This window comes from Bubalus kerabau, chromosome 2, assembly GCF_029407905.1.
Source record: "Bubalus kerabau isolate K-KA32 ecotype Philippines breed swamp buffalo chromosome 2, PCC_UOA_SB_1v2, whole genome shotgun sequence".
Lineage (NCBI taxonomy): Eukaryota > Metazoa > Chordata > Mammalia > Artiodactyla > Bovidae > Bubalus > Bubalus kerabau.
The window spans coordinates 176,644,520-176,659,174 of NC_073625.1; the positions used below are offsets into that span (position 1 = coordinate 176,644,520).

Sequence of the window (14,655 nt, forward strand, 5' to 3'; positions counted from 1 at the left end):
GAATAAATGTTCTATTTTTTGCATATTCCTCTGTGAGAGACATTAATTAGCTTTTAGAATTTTCGTAAACCATTATAAAGATGTTGAGCATCTTTCCATGTACATCTTGTTTTTATATTGGGTGATTTGGGGGGAAATCATCTAGAACTCTAGAAGCAATATTGAAGCAAAAGGCATGTGCCTGTTCATACCTTAAAGTTCATTCTTAGCATATTTATGCAATGGTATCTTTCTCAACAGCATTATCCTGTAGCCTGGGTAAATACAATGGTTTTTGACTTTAAAGGACAGTTGAGATCTGGAGATATAATATTACACAGCTGGTCTTCATTTCCTGGTAAGATTTACATTCTAATCCTTAGTGTTAAAGAGTAATTTTTGGCATGTGGGGACTAGTTAACATGTTTTCATGACTCACTCTTTTTTCAGTCCAGTAAAGAAACCATCTTTTCATATTTTTATTGTTTATTCTAAAACAGATTTTCCCAAAGATTATATTAATATATTTACAAGTGGTTTGTATCTCAATACATTTACTTGGATGAGTATTTTCTCACATTAACTGTTTTATTTTTTATAGGTTTCTGAGAAATTCTCATGAACAATGTCTTTTTATAACAACCTCTGTTGTTGCTAGTTGTTCTAAACTTCTACACTAGAAGAAGCATTAACTAACATTGGAAGGATAGTAAAAACACTTATTCCTTAGTTAGCTTTAGCCTGAAACTTGAGCTAGGAGAGGAGCATCTTCCATACGCCTGTATTTCTTAAATAGTACTCCTGTGAGATGGCTTAAATAGTACTCCTAAAATTACCTATCAGTGGAGGAAAAAAAATACTAAGGAAATAACTCTTATCTGACTTTTAAACAATAATATTCATTTTTAAAAACTATATGATAATAACTAGAGGAAATGCTTACATTCTCATGTTAAGAGATGAGATGGCTTTTTATGGATGAAAAAGGGAAGTCAGTCAGTCTTACGTAATTGGTTCAAACCTAGGATTTTTGCAAAAGATTACTTGACTCTTTCCATTCTTCTTATAGCTTTCCCAAATGTTGGAGATTTTATTTTGTGTTAAAATACTGTCTTTTTTCCCCCCTGTCTTCATCATTGGTTAATCTGTTTCATAAAATTGTGAACCTTCTTGCTTTTAAAAATTATTTTGTGGGTGACAAACATTTTTAAATGCTCTATCTTAGTAGTTGCTACCCTTGAAACTGTATTTGGATAATCAGTTACCCACAGACATATTTATAAACTGCTCATATTCTAGTATTTTATTTGTGTATGTTCTTTTATTCCTATTTTTCCCATTAATTTTCACTTACCACGTTATTCCCTAAATATAGGCGAGTGGTGTGCATTTACACATTTCTTAAGAGGAGCTGTAGTTTCAGAGTAAATATTATTCCGTTCAGCAGTATACTTTTCTGAAAATTTTAATTTAGACTCACACACGTTCTCCAAAATCAGTAAGTAACTTGACTGATATTTTTAGAAAAATTGACAAGTTTTGCAATTAACTTGTCATCCCATGGACCTGAATTTATCTCTAACAAAATGTTAGAGATATTTGTTCTGCTTGTTGTGTTTCTAGAATTCACATTTATCCTAGTAGGTACAAGCTAGAAACACAGGAACTATAAATACTCTAATATCTAGAGTTCATAGCTTCTCATTAGAAGGTTTATAATCACATTAATTCCTTATGTATATAGCAGGAAATACAAACACCAATTTCTAGTTTTCTCCCTATTTTAAAGCAAAATAGCATATTTTGTGCAGTGTTCTCTTCATATGTTAGGGGCTGATAATACTGAAATGCTACCCTGGACTTTAGATAGGTTGCAATTGATAGGACAAAATAACACTACTATGTAGATAACACAAATAGAGGATATTATTAATTTGCTGAGAAGTCAGCTTTAGAAGTGTGGAAATTATGAGAATTCCTTCAATCTAGGTCAAAATGGAATCTGTGAGATTTGAGAGTATTAAACTTGATAAGCAAAGGACTGATTAAAGAGCTGAAACTTTTTAAGTATTTTGGAAAGATTTTCTAGCTTTGAGAGACAATTCTGGGTTTTCATACTACCTGGACATCAGGTCTGGACAGAATATAGTTTTATCTTTTATTTCCTTACTAAAGTACAAAAGAAGGTGAGAAAAATCTGTTATGAGAGAAATAGTTTGGAGAGGGGAGACTTTAGTTTGTACTGCTAACCCTGTTTCCTCAGAGTTTAATGTCTCTTCAACAGTTTACTTCTCTGTGAAGTGAGAAAGTTATATGATCTCCAGAGTTTAAGATAATATTGACTTTTGATTACCATGCATTATCTGTGAATGGACTATACTTAGAGTGATAGAGAAGATGAAAGAGTGTCTTGAAGAAGAACCACTTGGATGGAATGTTTCAGAAGCTACCAAAGAAGGTGTTTATATCAGCAGCTTTGAGATCACAGAGAAATATTACCAACATTAGGTTTGTCAAAAGGAATGTCATTGATGACACTCAAAATGCTAGTTTGGGACTGTGAGGACTATGAAAATCAGAACATATGTGACTAAGAAATTAATGTTGTTGAAATAATAAAAATTCCTATGGACCACCTAATTTTGAGCAAGTGAAAGTAGTTCCACCTTTTTTTATTTGTAGATTGAGCATACTGGAACAAATTTGAAGAAAGTTGTGAGGTAGCTACTAGTTTTTATTAATTTTTTTTTCATTTTAAAGATGCTATGTAAACTACATTCAAATTTTGTGCCAAGTATGAAGAAGATTAGAGGCTTAGTGATATTGTCTATCAAACTTCCATAGGTGACACAGTTGTTGTCCTCCAGCCCCCACCCCCCCAACCCCGCCAAATATTTATTTATTTGACTGTGCTGGTTCTTAGTTGTGGCATGAAGGATCTTTAGTTGCAGCATGCGGGATCTAGTTCCCTGACCAGGGGTCAGACTGGGGCCCTCTGCACTGGGAGCGGGGAGTCTTAGCTACTGGACCACCAGAGTGGTCTTGATGACACACTTTTAAGGTAATTTTCATGATAGGAATCCATTAAGGTTTTGTTATAGTTTTAAAAACATTTTCCTAAGAATCAAAATTATTTGCATGTTTTAGATGAACTTGAAGAAATGTTGAATCCAATGGGAACTGTTCAAACAAATCCATATACAGAAAATGCAACAGCTTTGCACATAAAATTCCCAGAGAATAAAAAACAACCGTATTACTATCCTCCCTTCGATAAGGTAAGCTAATTATTTAAAGTGGCACTGTGTATGAATAATTCAGTTATTAGTTCTCAGCTCTGTATCTTTATCACTTAAGCTAGATATGTTTGCTTCTCTTTGAAGATGTTATATACATTTATAACTTGGTTCAGTGGAAAGACCACTGAGCCGGAAGCCAGCTCTGTTTAGTACTGGCTTTATCAGTGAGCAAGTGAGACATGGCATCTCTGGAGTTCAGATTCCTTATTTATAAAATGAGGAAATCATAATTGTTCTCTGAGATTCTTTCCAATTTAAAAGGGCTATGAGTGCATTCATGTATAGCTCTACACATGTGAAATATTCAGTGAAACGTGCCAGTGTGTCAGTTCAGTTTAAAAATAATCACTAGTGTGATTAGAGTTGGTATGCAAAGAACAGATTATTTTTGTTGAATATGGTGTTAGTAGGACTTATTTTTGTAAAAGCTACAGCAAGGGCTTCTGTTTCTTAACATAACTTTTTAGTGTATAAGCTGCATGTCTTCAGGATATGGAGAGTGTCTGATGGAGGTTGAAAATTAGGCTGTGATCATTTACATGCTAAGAGAGTTAAGCTGTCATATGTTTTATCTTCAGGTTTGGCATCTTTGTTTCAGGTATGATTGATGCTGATCTTTGTGAGGAAATCTTTGAGCAAATTCTCAGATAATAAATAAGAAGTTTCGTTTATTTACTTAAGTTATTTGAGTCCAAGCTGCCTTTAAACATTTATGCTATAGTACAATTTCAATTAATATATTGTACACTTAATTGTATTTTAACATTCTGTACCAACAGATATTTCTTCCTTTACTTTCATTTTAATTCAATTTTATCCACATAGACATAATTTTTCATTTTCTTCTTGAATCTTTTTCTGTTCAGTAATATACAACCAAATTAAAATTTGTGATTATTACAGTAGAAATCTCAAATATGTCAAGAACCATATACTTTAGTGTACACTGGGTAGAAGGTATGTTTTGATGCATCCATTACATTTATTTTGTGGCTTTATTCTTTAGATTAGGAATTTATACATAAACTATAGCTACTTGATACAGTTAATAGTCCAAGCTCAGACTTTTTTTTGTCTTCAGTTACTGTATGTGTCGGAGAAGGCAATGGCACCCCACTCCAGTACCTCTTGCTTGGAAAATCCCATGGACGGAGGAGCCTCTTAGGCTGCAGTCCATGGGGTCGCTAAGAGTCCGACACGACTGAGCGACTTCACTTTCACTTTTCACTTTCATGCATTGGAGAAGGAAATGGCAGCCCACTCCAGTGTTCTTGCCTGGAGAATCCCAGGGACGGGGGCAGCCTGGTGGGCTGCCGTCTATGGGGTCGCACAGAGTCGGAAATGACTGACGTGACTTAGCATAGCATTGTATGTGTTCAGCAGTCACTTATAATTTCTTTTGGATCAGAAGAAATGCTTTTTGAAGTGGTTTTACAAATCTAACATCTTGTGCAATTTTAAGTATTTTTAATCTAATATTTTAAGAGAAGTCCAGTTTTTTGAAATGTTCTATTTCAGCATTGTTGTCAACAGAATCATCTACACCTGATTATTAAACTTTACTTTTACCTTTTTGATCCCTTGGAGAGTCTGTCTTTGAAGATCTACGTAGGACGGAATGTTTAGTCTTTAAATGTGTATAATATATTTATAGTTTTTATTTTTCTTTTAATTGTACAATTGCATATATGATCATTTAAAAAACATAATGCAGATATAAAAAGTGAAAATTTCTTATGTTTTTATTTAGTGTTTTCTGCTTTACCCACTTGTATACATTTTATGTTTCAAATTACTTTTATGATTATTGCTTAATATTAATTATGATATAACTTTATCACATAACAACCTTATGAAATAGGATGAAATTACCAGTGTAGTTTATACATATGGATGCAATTAAGTTATTTGCAGAGAATTAGTTAACTCAGTAACTGGTTATGGGTCTTCAGGTTTTTTTACCTGCTGAGCCTTTCCAGTAGAACAGTGGGTTCCCCATCTTTTCAAGAATCAGAGCCTCTTTTGAACTTACTAAATTCAGAAAATATTTTTATGTTTTCTCTTGACATTACTTCTGCTTTTGTTATCTACTAATTCAGAAGAAAACGAGAGAAATGATAAAAACTTAATCTGTGTTTGGTAAATATTACATTGTTTAGTTGGTAAATCGTGCCCAACTCTTTGAGACACCATGGACTGTAGCCCACCAGGGTCCTACATTCATGGAAATCTCCAGGCAAGAATACTGGAGTGGGTTGCCATTTCCCTACTATTACATACTTTTGCATTTTGTTAACCAGAAAATATTTACTTATATTAAAAATTTGTTCATATATACTAGACACTGCTTATTTTATCTATAGAGAATCCTAGTATACTCTGGGAGTCAATAGTCCTTTATAGTAAAGAGTTTTGTCGAGTGTTTGAAGATAATACAACTTTGCATTTAAAATTCACGCTTACGTTATAAACCATAGAAATTCCATATCATATGTAGCCTGTGTACATGTGGATGTATAAGTCTATGTACAAGTCTAGACATTTACACTTATAATTTTACAAATACAAGAGCCAAATTTTAATTTTTTCAATTTTTTTTGACAGATTATTGAAAAAGCAGCTGAGATTGCAAGCAGTGATAGTGCTAATGTATCAGTAAGTATCAAGGTTTTAAAGTAGCCTTATGTTACAAAGTTGTGCTTACTATTATTCACTTTCATGTCATTTATGGTAATGTACTTATGGAAGACCATACTCATATGGAAGAATAGTCTGAGTGTGCATGAGTATGTACATGCTAATATTTTGTTAAATGGCTGCTGTTTCAGGTTGGTCTGTGTTTAGTTAGTAAGCACTTTGCTGGTTCAAGCACAGGTTCAGCAGCTGGTCTGTGATGGATGCTCTGACACTTCGTAAATGAACGATACCATCTTTTGAATGTTATTCCGTTGAATGAGGAGGTGATATTTTCTTAACTTCAATACAGCATGTATATTTAAGGCAGGTTTTGCACTGCTGGAGACCCAGGTTTCTTGCATCTTGGTAATCTTTTATGTTAATATGTAGTTTTTATCTCGTTTATTATTGGTGCTTCAACTTTCTACATTACTACCTTCTGGACCACAGAAACAGGAAGAGTTAGACTAGAGGCCATACCTAACGATAAGTGAAACTGAGAAATGTAGTCCTTGGCCGGCAGTCATGTACTTTGTTAAGAGTAAGAGATTATAGTTAATAAAGCTAGAAGGGGACAGTGCATATTGACATAAATAGCAGTCTCTGCTACGCACAACATTCCCATTGTTTCTGCCCAAAGACTTCAAAATAGATTACTTTGTTTATTTTGTTTACAATATGTGTAATATTTCTACCATCTATATTTTTTAATAATAATTTTTTCTGCTTTAACTTTAAGAGTTTTCTGAGTTTTAATCTGATATTTTCTTTTCATGTCATCAGTTTATAGTTTTCAAGTGACTACAGTAATGCCACTTTATATAGAATGGTCATTAGTTAGAAGCCAGGATGCCGGGGTCCAGCCCCGGCTGATCCAGGGTATTCGAAGCGGGGACGGCGTCGGCGACCTATTTAATTATTTATTCATCAAAGATATAAAGAGTAATAGAATGAGGATAGCTCAGTAGGAAAATTCAGTGGAGAAAAGAGGCTGAGTAGCTTGGTTTACGCGGGAGACCAATAAAACTTCAAGACAAGAAGTTTGCACCACTTAGGTAGGCCGCAGGCGTCCTTCCGTTCTCCCGAAGGAGAGGAGACACTGAGGCCTCCCTGGTCGGATCTTAGAAGCCCAGGCATAATTAGCAAGCATGGTGGGTTCCGCGCTCCAGATGGAGACTCAGCCAGAATTTGAAAGAGAGAGCGACATGGGGAGACCAAGTTTCAGTGAACAAGGCCCGCACTTTATTTTTCAAAGTAGTTTTTATACCTTAAGTTATGCATAGAGGATAATGGGGGAAGGGGTAGAGTCATGCAGCAAGCCAGACTTTCTTCCTGCAAACTTATCATATGCAAAAGCTTAGGTGATTTGCATCATCTTCTGGCCCGGAGGCCTGTTAACATTTTAAGACCCTTTCTTCAGAAAACTTACTTTTCTCTAAAGGTGATTGGTCAGGAGCCACCCTCCAAAAGCATTAGATAAAGTTGCATTCCTACAGAGCAAAGGTGTGGTGGGCTATAACAAGAAAAAGAGTTAACTCAAGGGCCCCAGGTTACAAACATTAAAGCTACTACTTACACCAATTATATTAATCTATACACTGCCAGGGACACAGCAGGTAAGGGATATGGAGACTTAGCAGCAAACATTGGCCCAACAAGTGAAAATCCCTTCACCAATACAATTTCTAATCAATCTTTTAACTGCTCAAAGGAATCTGTGTTTAGACAGTTTAGAACATCTCATGCCTCTCACAGTTGGGAGGCTCTGAGCAATCACATGTGGCCGGAAAAACCTATTCAGGCAGGCTAGAGGATTTCCAAAGGAGTTTGTAGGTTGAAACACTGTCACACCCAGGAATTGTTAACTGGAGCTGTAAGTTAACTCTTTTTTCAGAGAGAGGTAGTGGGGGACAGCCCCCGTAAAGTCAGAGGTGTAGGTGAAAGCACAAAGCAGAAAGTAGGCAGACTCTGGTTTTGGGGGTAGATGCTCGAGAATTCCCAGGGGGACTTCTGAGGCTCGATCCCGCCTTTGCGTATGCCGAGCCTCCTTCCTCATGACCTTTGCCACGGGAGGAGTTCCTCACCCTGGCTCCTGGCAGTGATAGACTTCCAGTTGAGCTATTCCAGATCCTGAAAGATGATGCTGTGGAAAGTGCTGCACTCAACATGCAATATGCACTCAATATGCAATATGCCGGCTCCCAGCACCAGGAGGCCAATGGAGATAATGTATATGCTTTTATTATTTGTACAGAATGAATGCAATATTTAATGTTGTAGTTAGAGAAACGTCTGGCCCAGGCTGTCTTCTTCATTTCTTTTTCTTCTTCTTTTTTTCTTTAATTAAAAAATTTTTTTTAATTGTTTTTAAAATTTTGGTTGCCCTGGTCTTCCTTGCTGTGCACCGCCTTTCTCTAGTTGCAATTAGCAGGGTCTACTCTGTACTTGCAGCACGTGCGTTTCTCATTGTTGCAGAACAGGGGCTATAGGGCATATGGGTTTCAATAGTTCTACTTGTGGGCTCTAGAGCCTGGGCTCAGTAGTGGTGATGCATGGGCTTAGTTGCTCCGTGCCATGTGGAATCTACCTAGACCAGGGATTGGAACCCGTATTGCCTGTATGGGCAGGCATATTCTTAACCACTGGACTACCAAGGAAGCCCTTTTTAAATTGAGGTACAATTGCTTTACAGTGTTTCAGGTGTCAGCAGAGTGATTCAGTTTTATATATATGTTTCAGATTTTTTTCCATTATTGATTATTACAAGCTACTGCATATAGTTCCCTTTGCTATACAATAGATCTTTATTATCTGTTTTATATATAGTTGTGTGTATCTGTTAATTCCAAACTCCCAATTTATTCCCCTTAACTTTCTTCTTTGGTAACTGTAAAGTTTGTTTTTTGGTGTTTGTATCTATTTCTGTTTTGTAGATAAAACTTCACTTAGTGTGATAATCTAAGTGAATTATACTTCAGTTAGTGTGATAATCTCTAGGTTCATTCCTTCTCCTGTAAGTGGCAATGTTTCATTCTGTTTTTAAATGTTATTTTATTGAAGTATAGTTATAATTTTGTGGTAATTTCTACTGTATAGCAAAGTGATTCAGTTACACATATGTGTACATATTCTTTTGCATTATGTTTTATCACAGGATATTGAATATAGTTCCATGTGCTATACAGTAGGAAATACTTCATTCTTTTATGACTAATATTCCATTGTAAGATGTGTATATATGTGTGTATACATACCACATCTTCTTTATCCATTCATCAGTCAGTGAACATTTACATTGCTTCCATGTCTTGGCTATTGTAAATAGTGCTGCTGTGAACATTGGTGTGCAGGGATCTTTTTAAGTTAGAGTTTTCATCTCGTCTGGATATATGTCCAGGGGTGGAATAGTTGGATCATATAGCCACTCTATTTTTAGGTCTTTTAAGGAACCTCCATACTGTCTTTTATAGTGGTTGCAGCAGTTTACATTCCCACCAACAGTGTAGTAGGGTTCTTTTTTCCTTACACCCTTTCCAGCATTTATGAATTATAGGCTTTTTGATGATTACCATTTTGACTGGTGTGAAGTGGTACCTCATTTTTGTCTTGATTTGTATTTCTCTAATAATCAGAAATGTTGAGAATCTTTTCCTGTGCCTATTGGCTATCTGTATGTCTTCTTTGGAGAAACAGCTATTAATATTTAGATGTTCTACACATTTAATATTTTTTTGTTTGTATTTTTTTATTGAGCTGTATAAGCTGTTTGTATATTTTGGAAATTAATCTCTTGTTGGTTGCATTGTTTGTAAATATTTTCTCCCATTCTGTAAATTGTCTTTTCATTTTGTTTATGATTTCCTTTACTGTGCATAAGCTGTTAAGTTTAACTGGCTCCCATTTGTTTACTTTGGCTTCTGTTTCCATTACTGTAGGAGACAGATAAAAAAATGTTGCTGCAATTTATGTCAGAGTATTTTGCTTATGTTTCCCTCTAGGAGTTTTATAGTACCATTTTGAGTTTATTTTTGTGTGTAGTGTTAGAGAATGTTCTGATTTCATTCTTTTACATGTAGCTGTCCATGTTTTCTCAAAGCTACTTATTGAAGAGACTGTCTTTTCTCTATTGTATATTCTTGCCTCCTTTCTTGTAGATTAGTTGACAATAAGTATGGATATATTCCTGGGCTTTCTGTTCATTTCCATTGATCTGTGTGTCTTGTTTTTGTGCCAGTCCCATACTGTTTGATTACTGTAGCTTTGTAATATAGTCTGAAGTCAGGGAGTGTGATTGCTCCAGTTTTGTTCTTCTTTCTTAAGATTGTTTTGGATATTTCCCAGGCTGTCTTATGCTTTTTATAGAGTTCTCCAAAATGTCCATAGCCCTGCAGTGCAAGTAACTCCTACTACAAATACTTTCAAAGTACAGTTGACCCTTGAAGAACACAGTTACTGCATAGGTCCTTTTACACACAGATTTCTCATTAAATACATACTACAGTACTGCATGATCTGCAAGTTGATTCAATTTGTGGATACAGAACCTCAGATACAGAGTATCAACTGTAAAATTATATATGGTTTTTGACTGTGCCAAGAGTCTGCAACCCTAATCCTCATGTTGTTTAATGGTCAACTGTAGTTCTCTTTAATGAAATAAAATAATTTTATTACAAGTATACACTTTTCAGCTTGTCTGGAAATTATGGAAGCATACAATTGCAGTCTGAGAGATAACATGTATATACTCCTGTCTTCATTCTCATGCCTATTTTTAGTTACCCTTTATTAGTCTTAATATTGCTCTTTGAATATCAGAAGCCTAAATTAATTTGTGTTTTGTCTCCTATGATCTGCTGCTATCTTACATAAATCAGAGGTTCTTTCCTTAATGAGGATGCAATAGTCTTGTCCAGGTTTGCTGTATTTTTTGTTTTTAGTGGGCACATAGTTGTTGTTCAGTCACTCAGTCACATTGACTCTCTGCGACCTCATGGACGGTAGCACGACAGGCTTCCCTGTCCTTCACCATCCCTTGGAGTTTGCTCAAAACTCATGTCCATCGAGTCAGTGATGCCATCCAACCATCTCATCCTCTGTCGTCCCCTTCTCCTCCTGCCTTCAGTTGTTCCCAGCATTAGGGTCTTTTTCAGTGAGTCAGCTCTTCACATTAGGTGGCCAAAGTAGTGGAACTTCAGCTTCAGCATCAGTCCTTCCAATGAATATTCAAGGTCAATTTCCTTTAGGATTGACTGGTTTGATCACCTTGGTGTTCAAGAGACGTTCGTAAGTCTTCTCCAGCACCACAGTTCAAAGGCATCAATTCTTTAGCGCTCAGCCCTTTTTATTGTTTAGCTCTCACATCCATAACATGACTATTGGAAAAACCAGAGCTTTGACTGTACGGACCATTGTAGGCAAAGTAATGTCTCTGCTTTTTAATACACTGTCTAGGTTAGTCATAGTACAATGAATAAACTATATGGAACCAAAAATAAGTTTTTTTACTAACTGCTACTTACCTTTCTCTCCTAGAGATAAGTGTATAAACAGTTTAGCTTTGTGTGTACATATCTGTATATTTTTTTTAAAGTTCGAGATCTTTTTACTTTCTTCCTTTTCATGCAGTGCATTTTATGGATTTTGTAATGTTTGTAGGAAGAGTTCCACTTCTCTCTTTATGAAAGCCTTGTTAATATTTCATGACATTAATTACTGATACCATTAGTTATTAAATATTCATACCTCCACTGATGTATGTTTGCTTATTTCCACTTATTCTCTACTAAAGCTTTGTTGCAGTGAATGTTTCATATGTCTTTATACATGTTTGTGTTTTGTAGGATAAATTCATATAAATAAAATTATAGGTTGTAAGGTTTGTCTCCTTTTAGTAAGAATTCTATCAAGTTGCATACCCTAAAAGAGTTAAAACACACTGTGGGAGCGTTTCTATCCTTTTGCATTTCTGCCAACCCTTTTAATTTATTGATTCAGTGAACATAAACTGATGTCACATTATTTTAACTTGCAGTTTCTTATGATTAGTCAGGTAGGAGTTTATTTATCTTTTAAAAGATTTCTATCTTTTAAAAGATTTGTTTATTCCTTTTTCATGGCTCTTCTGTCACATTAATTCTCTCTGAGGAATAAAACAATCTTATCTTTAAAGTGGTCTTGCTTCTTCTTTTGGCATCTGTCTTTTCTTCTTATTTTGGCTTTTCTCAGTGTTTGGTGATTCTTAGTTTAGCTCTTTTGTACTTGTGGCCCCCTGGTTGTTTGCTTATTCACTGTAACCTGCATTCAGTGTCTGTAGGATTTGGGGTAGGCTGTGCTGAAAATAAGTTTCCTGTATGTGAAGATTTCCTCCTGTCTGAGATCAAGTGTCTCCCAAGTACTCAGTATCCTGCTCCTCACCTCAGTTTTGGGCTGATCCCATTGCTGTTTCAGCTCAGCACAAACAGAGCAAGGGGCATATGTGACCATAGCAGCCGCTCCACCTGCAGATTGGTTACTACTAACTTCCCTGATGATTCCCCATGGCCACCTCTCATTCCTTGAATCCTCTGATTCTAAGCTGGAATGTATCCTGGAACTGTGTTTCTCACTACCGCTTGAATCTTAGTGGATCTGATCCCTGGTCCTATCTGCTTTCTCTCAGTAAAGGATTCCTATGTTAGGCACTTTCTTTTATATCCCAGAACTGTTACTGCTGAGTATTTTTAAATACTTAAAATACTTCATCTTTTTGAATGAAAGGAATAGAGAGAACTATGTTCTCGTTCCACTGTTTTAATCCTCTCTTCATGTATACGTCAAGAGCATGTTACATTCTTTAATAAGATCATGGTAAGTTCACTTGTTGAATTGTGTGTGTGTGTGTGTATATGTATGTGTGTATATTCAGTCACTCCATCATGTCTGACTCTTAGTGACCCCATGGATTGCAGCCCGCCAGGCTCCTCTGCCCATGGAATTTTCCAGGCAAGAGCACTGGAGTAGGGTGCCATTTCCTCCTCCACGGGATCTTCCCATCCAGGGATCCAGCCCATGTCTCTTGCATTGGCAAGGAGATTCTTTACCACTAGCGCCCCTAATACCCAGTTTATGTACTACATTTTGTTTATCCAGTTGTTTGCTCCCACATTTTAGCTATTGTGAATAACACTGCTATGAACATGAGTGTGCAAATATATTTTTGAGATGTTGCTGTCAGTTCTTTTGGCTATGTACCCATAAGTAGAATTACTAGATCATATGGTAATTTTGTTTTTTATCTTTTGAGGAACTACCATTGTTTTCTAAAATAACTGTTTCATATTACATTCCCACCTGCAAAATCCAACTGCAAAAGGATTCTAGATTTTTCATATCCTTCTCAACAGCACTTCTGTTCTTTTGAAAGTGTTAAGCCTACTAGCTATTGGCATTTTTAAAAACATGTAGTTGCCAAAGATTGTGGGATATCTGTAGAATAGAAAAAAAATGGGATCTTTGTGAATTATGATTCTTGAATTGGCAGCTTTTGATCTTCGTAGCCAGTAGTTCCCAACCTGTGGCTTTTTTTTTTTTACCTCAAGTGGGGCATTTAGTATGTCTAGAAGTTTTATTTGTCTCAGCTCACTGGAGGTTGTTTCTGACAGGTAGTGAATGGAGTTCAGGTGCTACTCAACTTCCTACAATGCACAGGACCATCCTCCTATGAGACAGCATGGGGATGAGAAACCCTGCTCTAATCTAAAACATGTGTGTTAAAAAGTTTTATTTTCTTATTGCTGAATCTCAGGCACAAAATCTTAACGACTGGCTTCTGTGAATGCAGATAGTGACTCAGCCTTTAGTTCAGAGGTTCTGGGGATCTACCTAGAATGCTTTCTTAATAGAATGATTTGGAATCTTTAATGCCCTCCATTTGATGGAAGAAAGGAGCAAACATTTAAAAAAAAAATCTCAGACTTTCTGAAAACCTGAGAGAAGAGTATGAAGAATTCCTGTACAGCTTTCTCCAACTTCCCCAACTGTTAACACTTTGCCATATTTGTTCTATCATTCCATGTGTGTGTAATGCATTTCTTTCAGAATCATTTGAGATAAAGTGGCATGCATTATGCCATTTATCCTTTAATTCTTCAGTGTATATTTCCTAAAAATGAGAACATTCTCATAGTTAACCAGAATCAATTCATGAAAATCAAGAAAATAATGTTGATACAGTTCTGTTGTCTGTTCCCCACATTTCATTCGTATTTAGCCAGTTGTCTCAGTAGTGTTCTTTAGGCCCAGGATTCAACCCAGGATTACTCGTTGTATTTCTTTGACATGTGTCTTTAGTTTCCTTCATTCTAGAACAGTTCCTCAGTCTTTCCTTATCTTTAATGACTGATTTTTTTAAGGATACAGATCAGTTACTTTGTAGAATGTCACTCAGTTTGGATTTGCCTAATGTTTTGTCATGATTGGATTCTAGCGATGCATTTTTAGCATGAATACATTGAAGTGGTGGGGGCTTCCCTGATGACTCAGTGGTAAAGAATCTGCTGCCCATGCAGGAGACGCACAAGAGGACGGTTTGATCCCTGCGTTGGGAAGATCCTCTGGAGGAGGAAATGGCAACCCGATCCAGTATTCTTGTTGGGATAATCCTACGGACAGAGGAGCCTGGCGGGCTGCAGTCCATGGGGTTGCAAAGAGTCGGACACAA

General features: G+C 36.1%; 1 protein-coding gene across 4 annotated transcripts in view; it reads left to right on the forward strand.

Annotated features, from left to right (window-relative positions):
• Window positions 1-14,655, forward strand: part of PIK3CB (phosphatidylinositol-4,5-bisphosphate 3-kinase catalytic subunit beta) — a 180,676-nt gene that overhangs the window by 111,188 nt on the left and 54,833 nt on the right. For all 4 annotated transcript variants that reach the window (XM_055569540.1, XM_055569539.1, XM_055569542.1 and 1 more), the window contains 3 exons: window positions 241-337; window positions 3,127-3,257; window positions 5,883-5,933. In XM_055569540.1, the coding sequence (XP_055425515.1) occupies window positions 241-337; window positions 3,127-3,257; window positions 5,883-5,933 (279 nt within the window). The remainder of the gene's footprint in view (window positions 1-240; window positions 338-3,126; window positions 3,258-5,882; window positions 5,934-14,655) is intronic.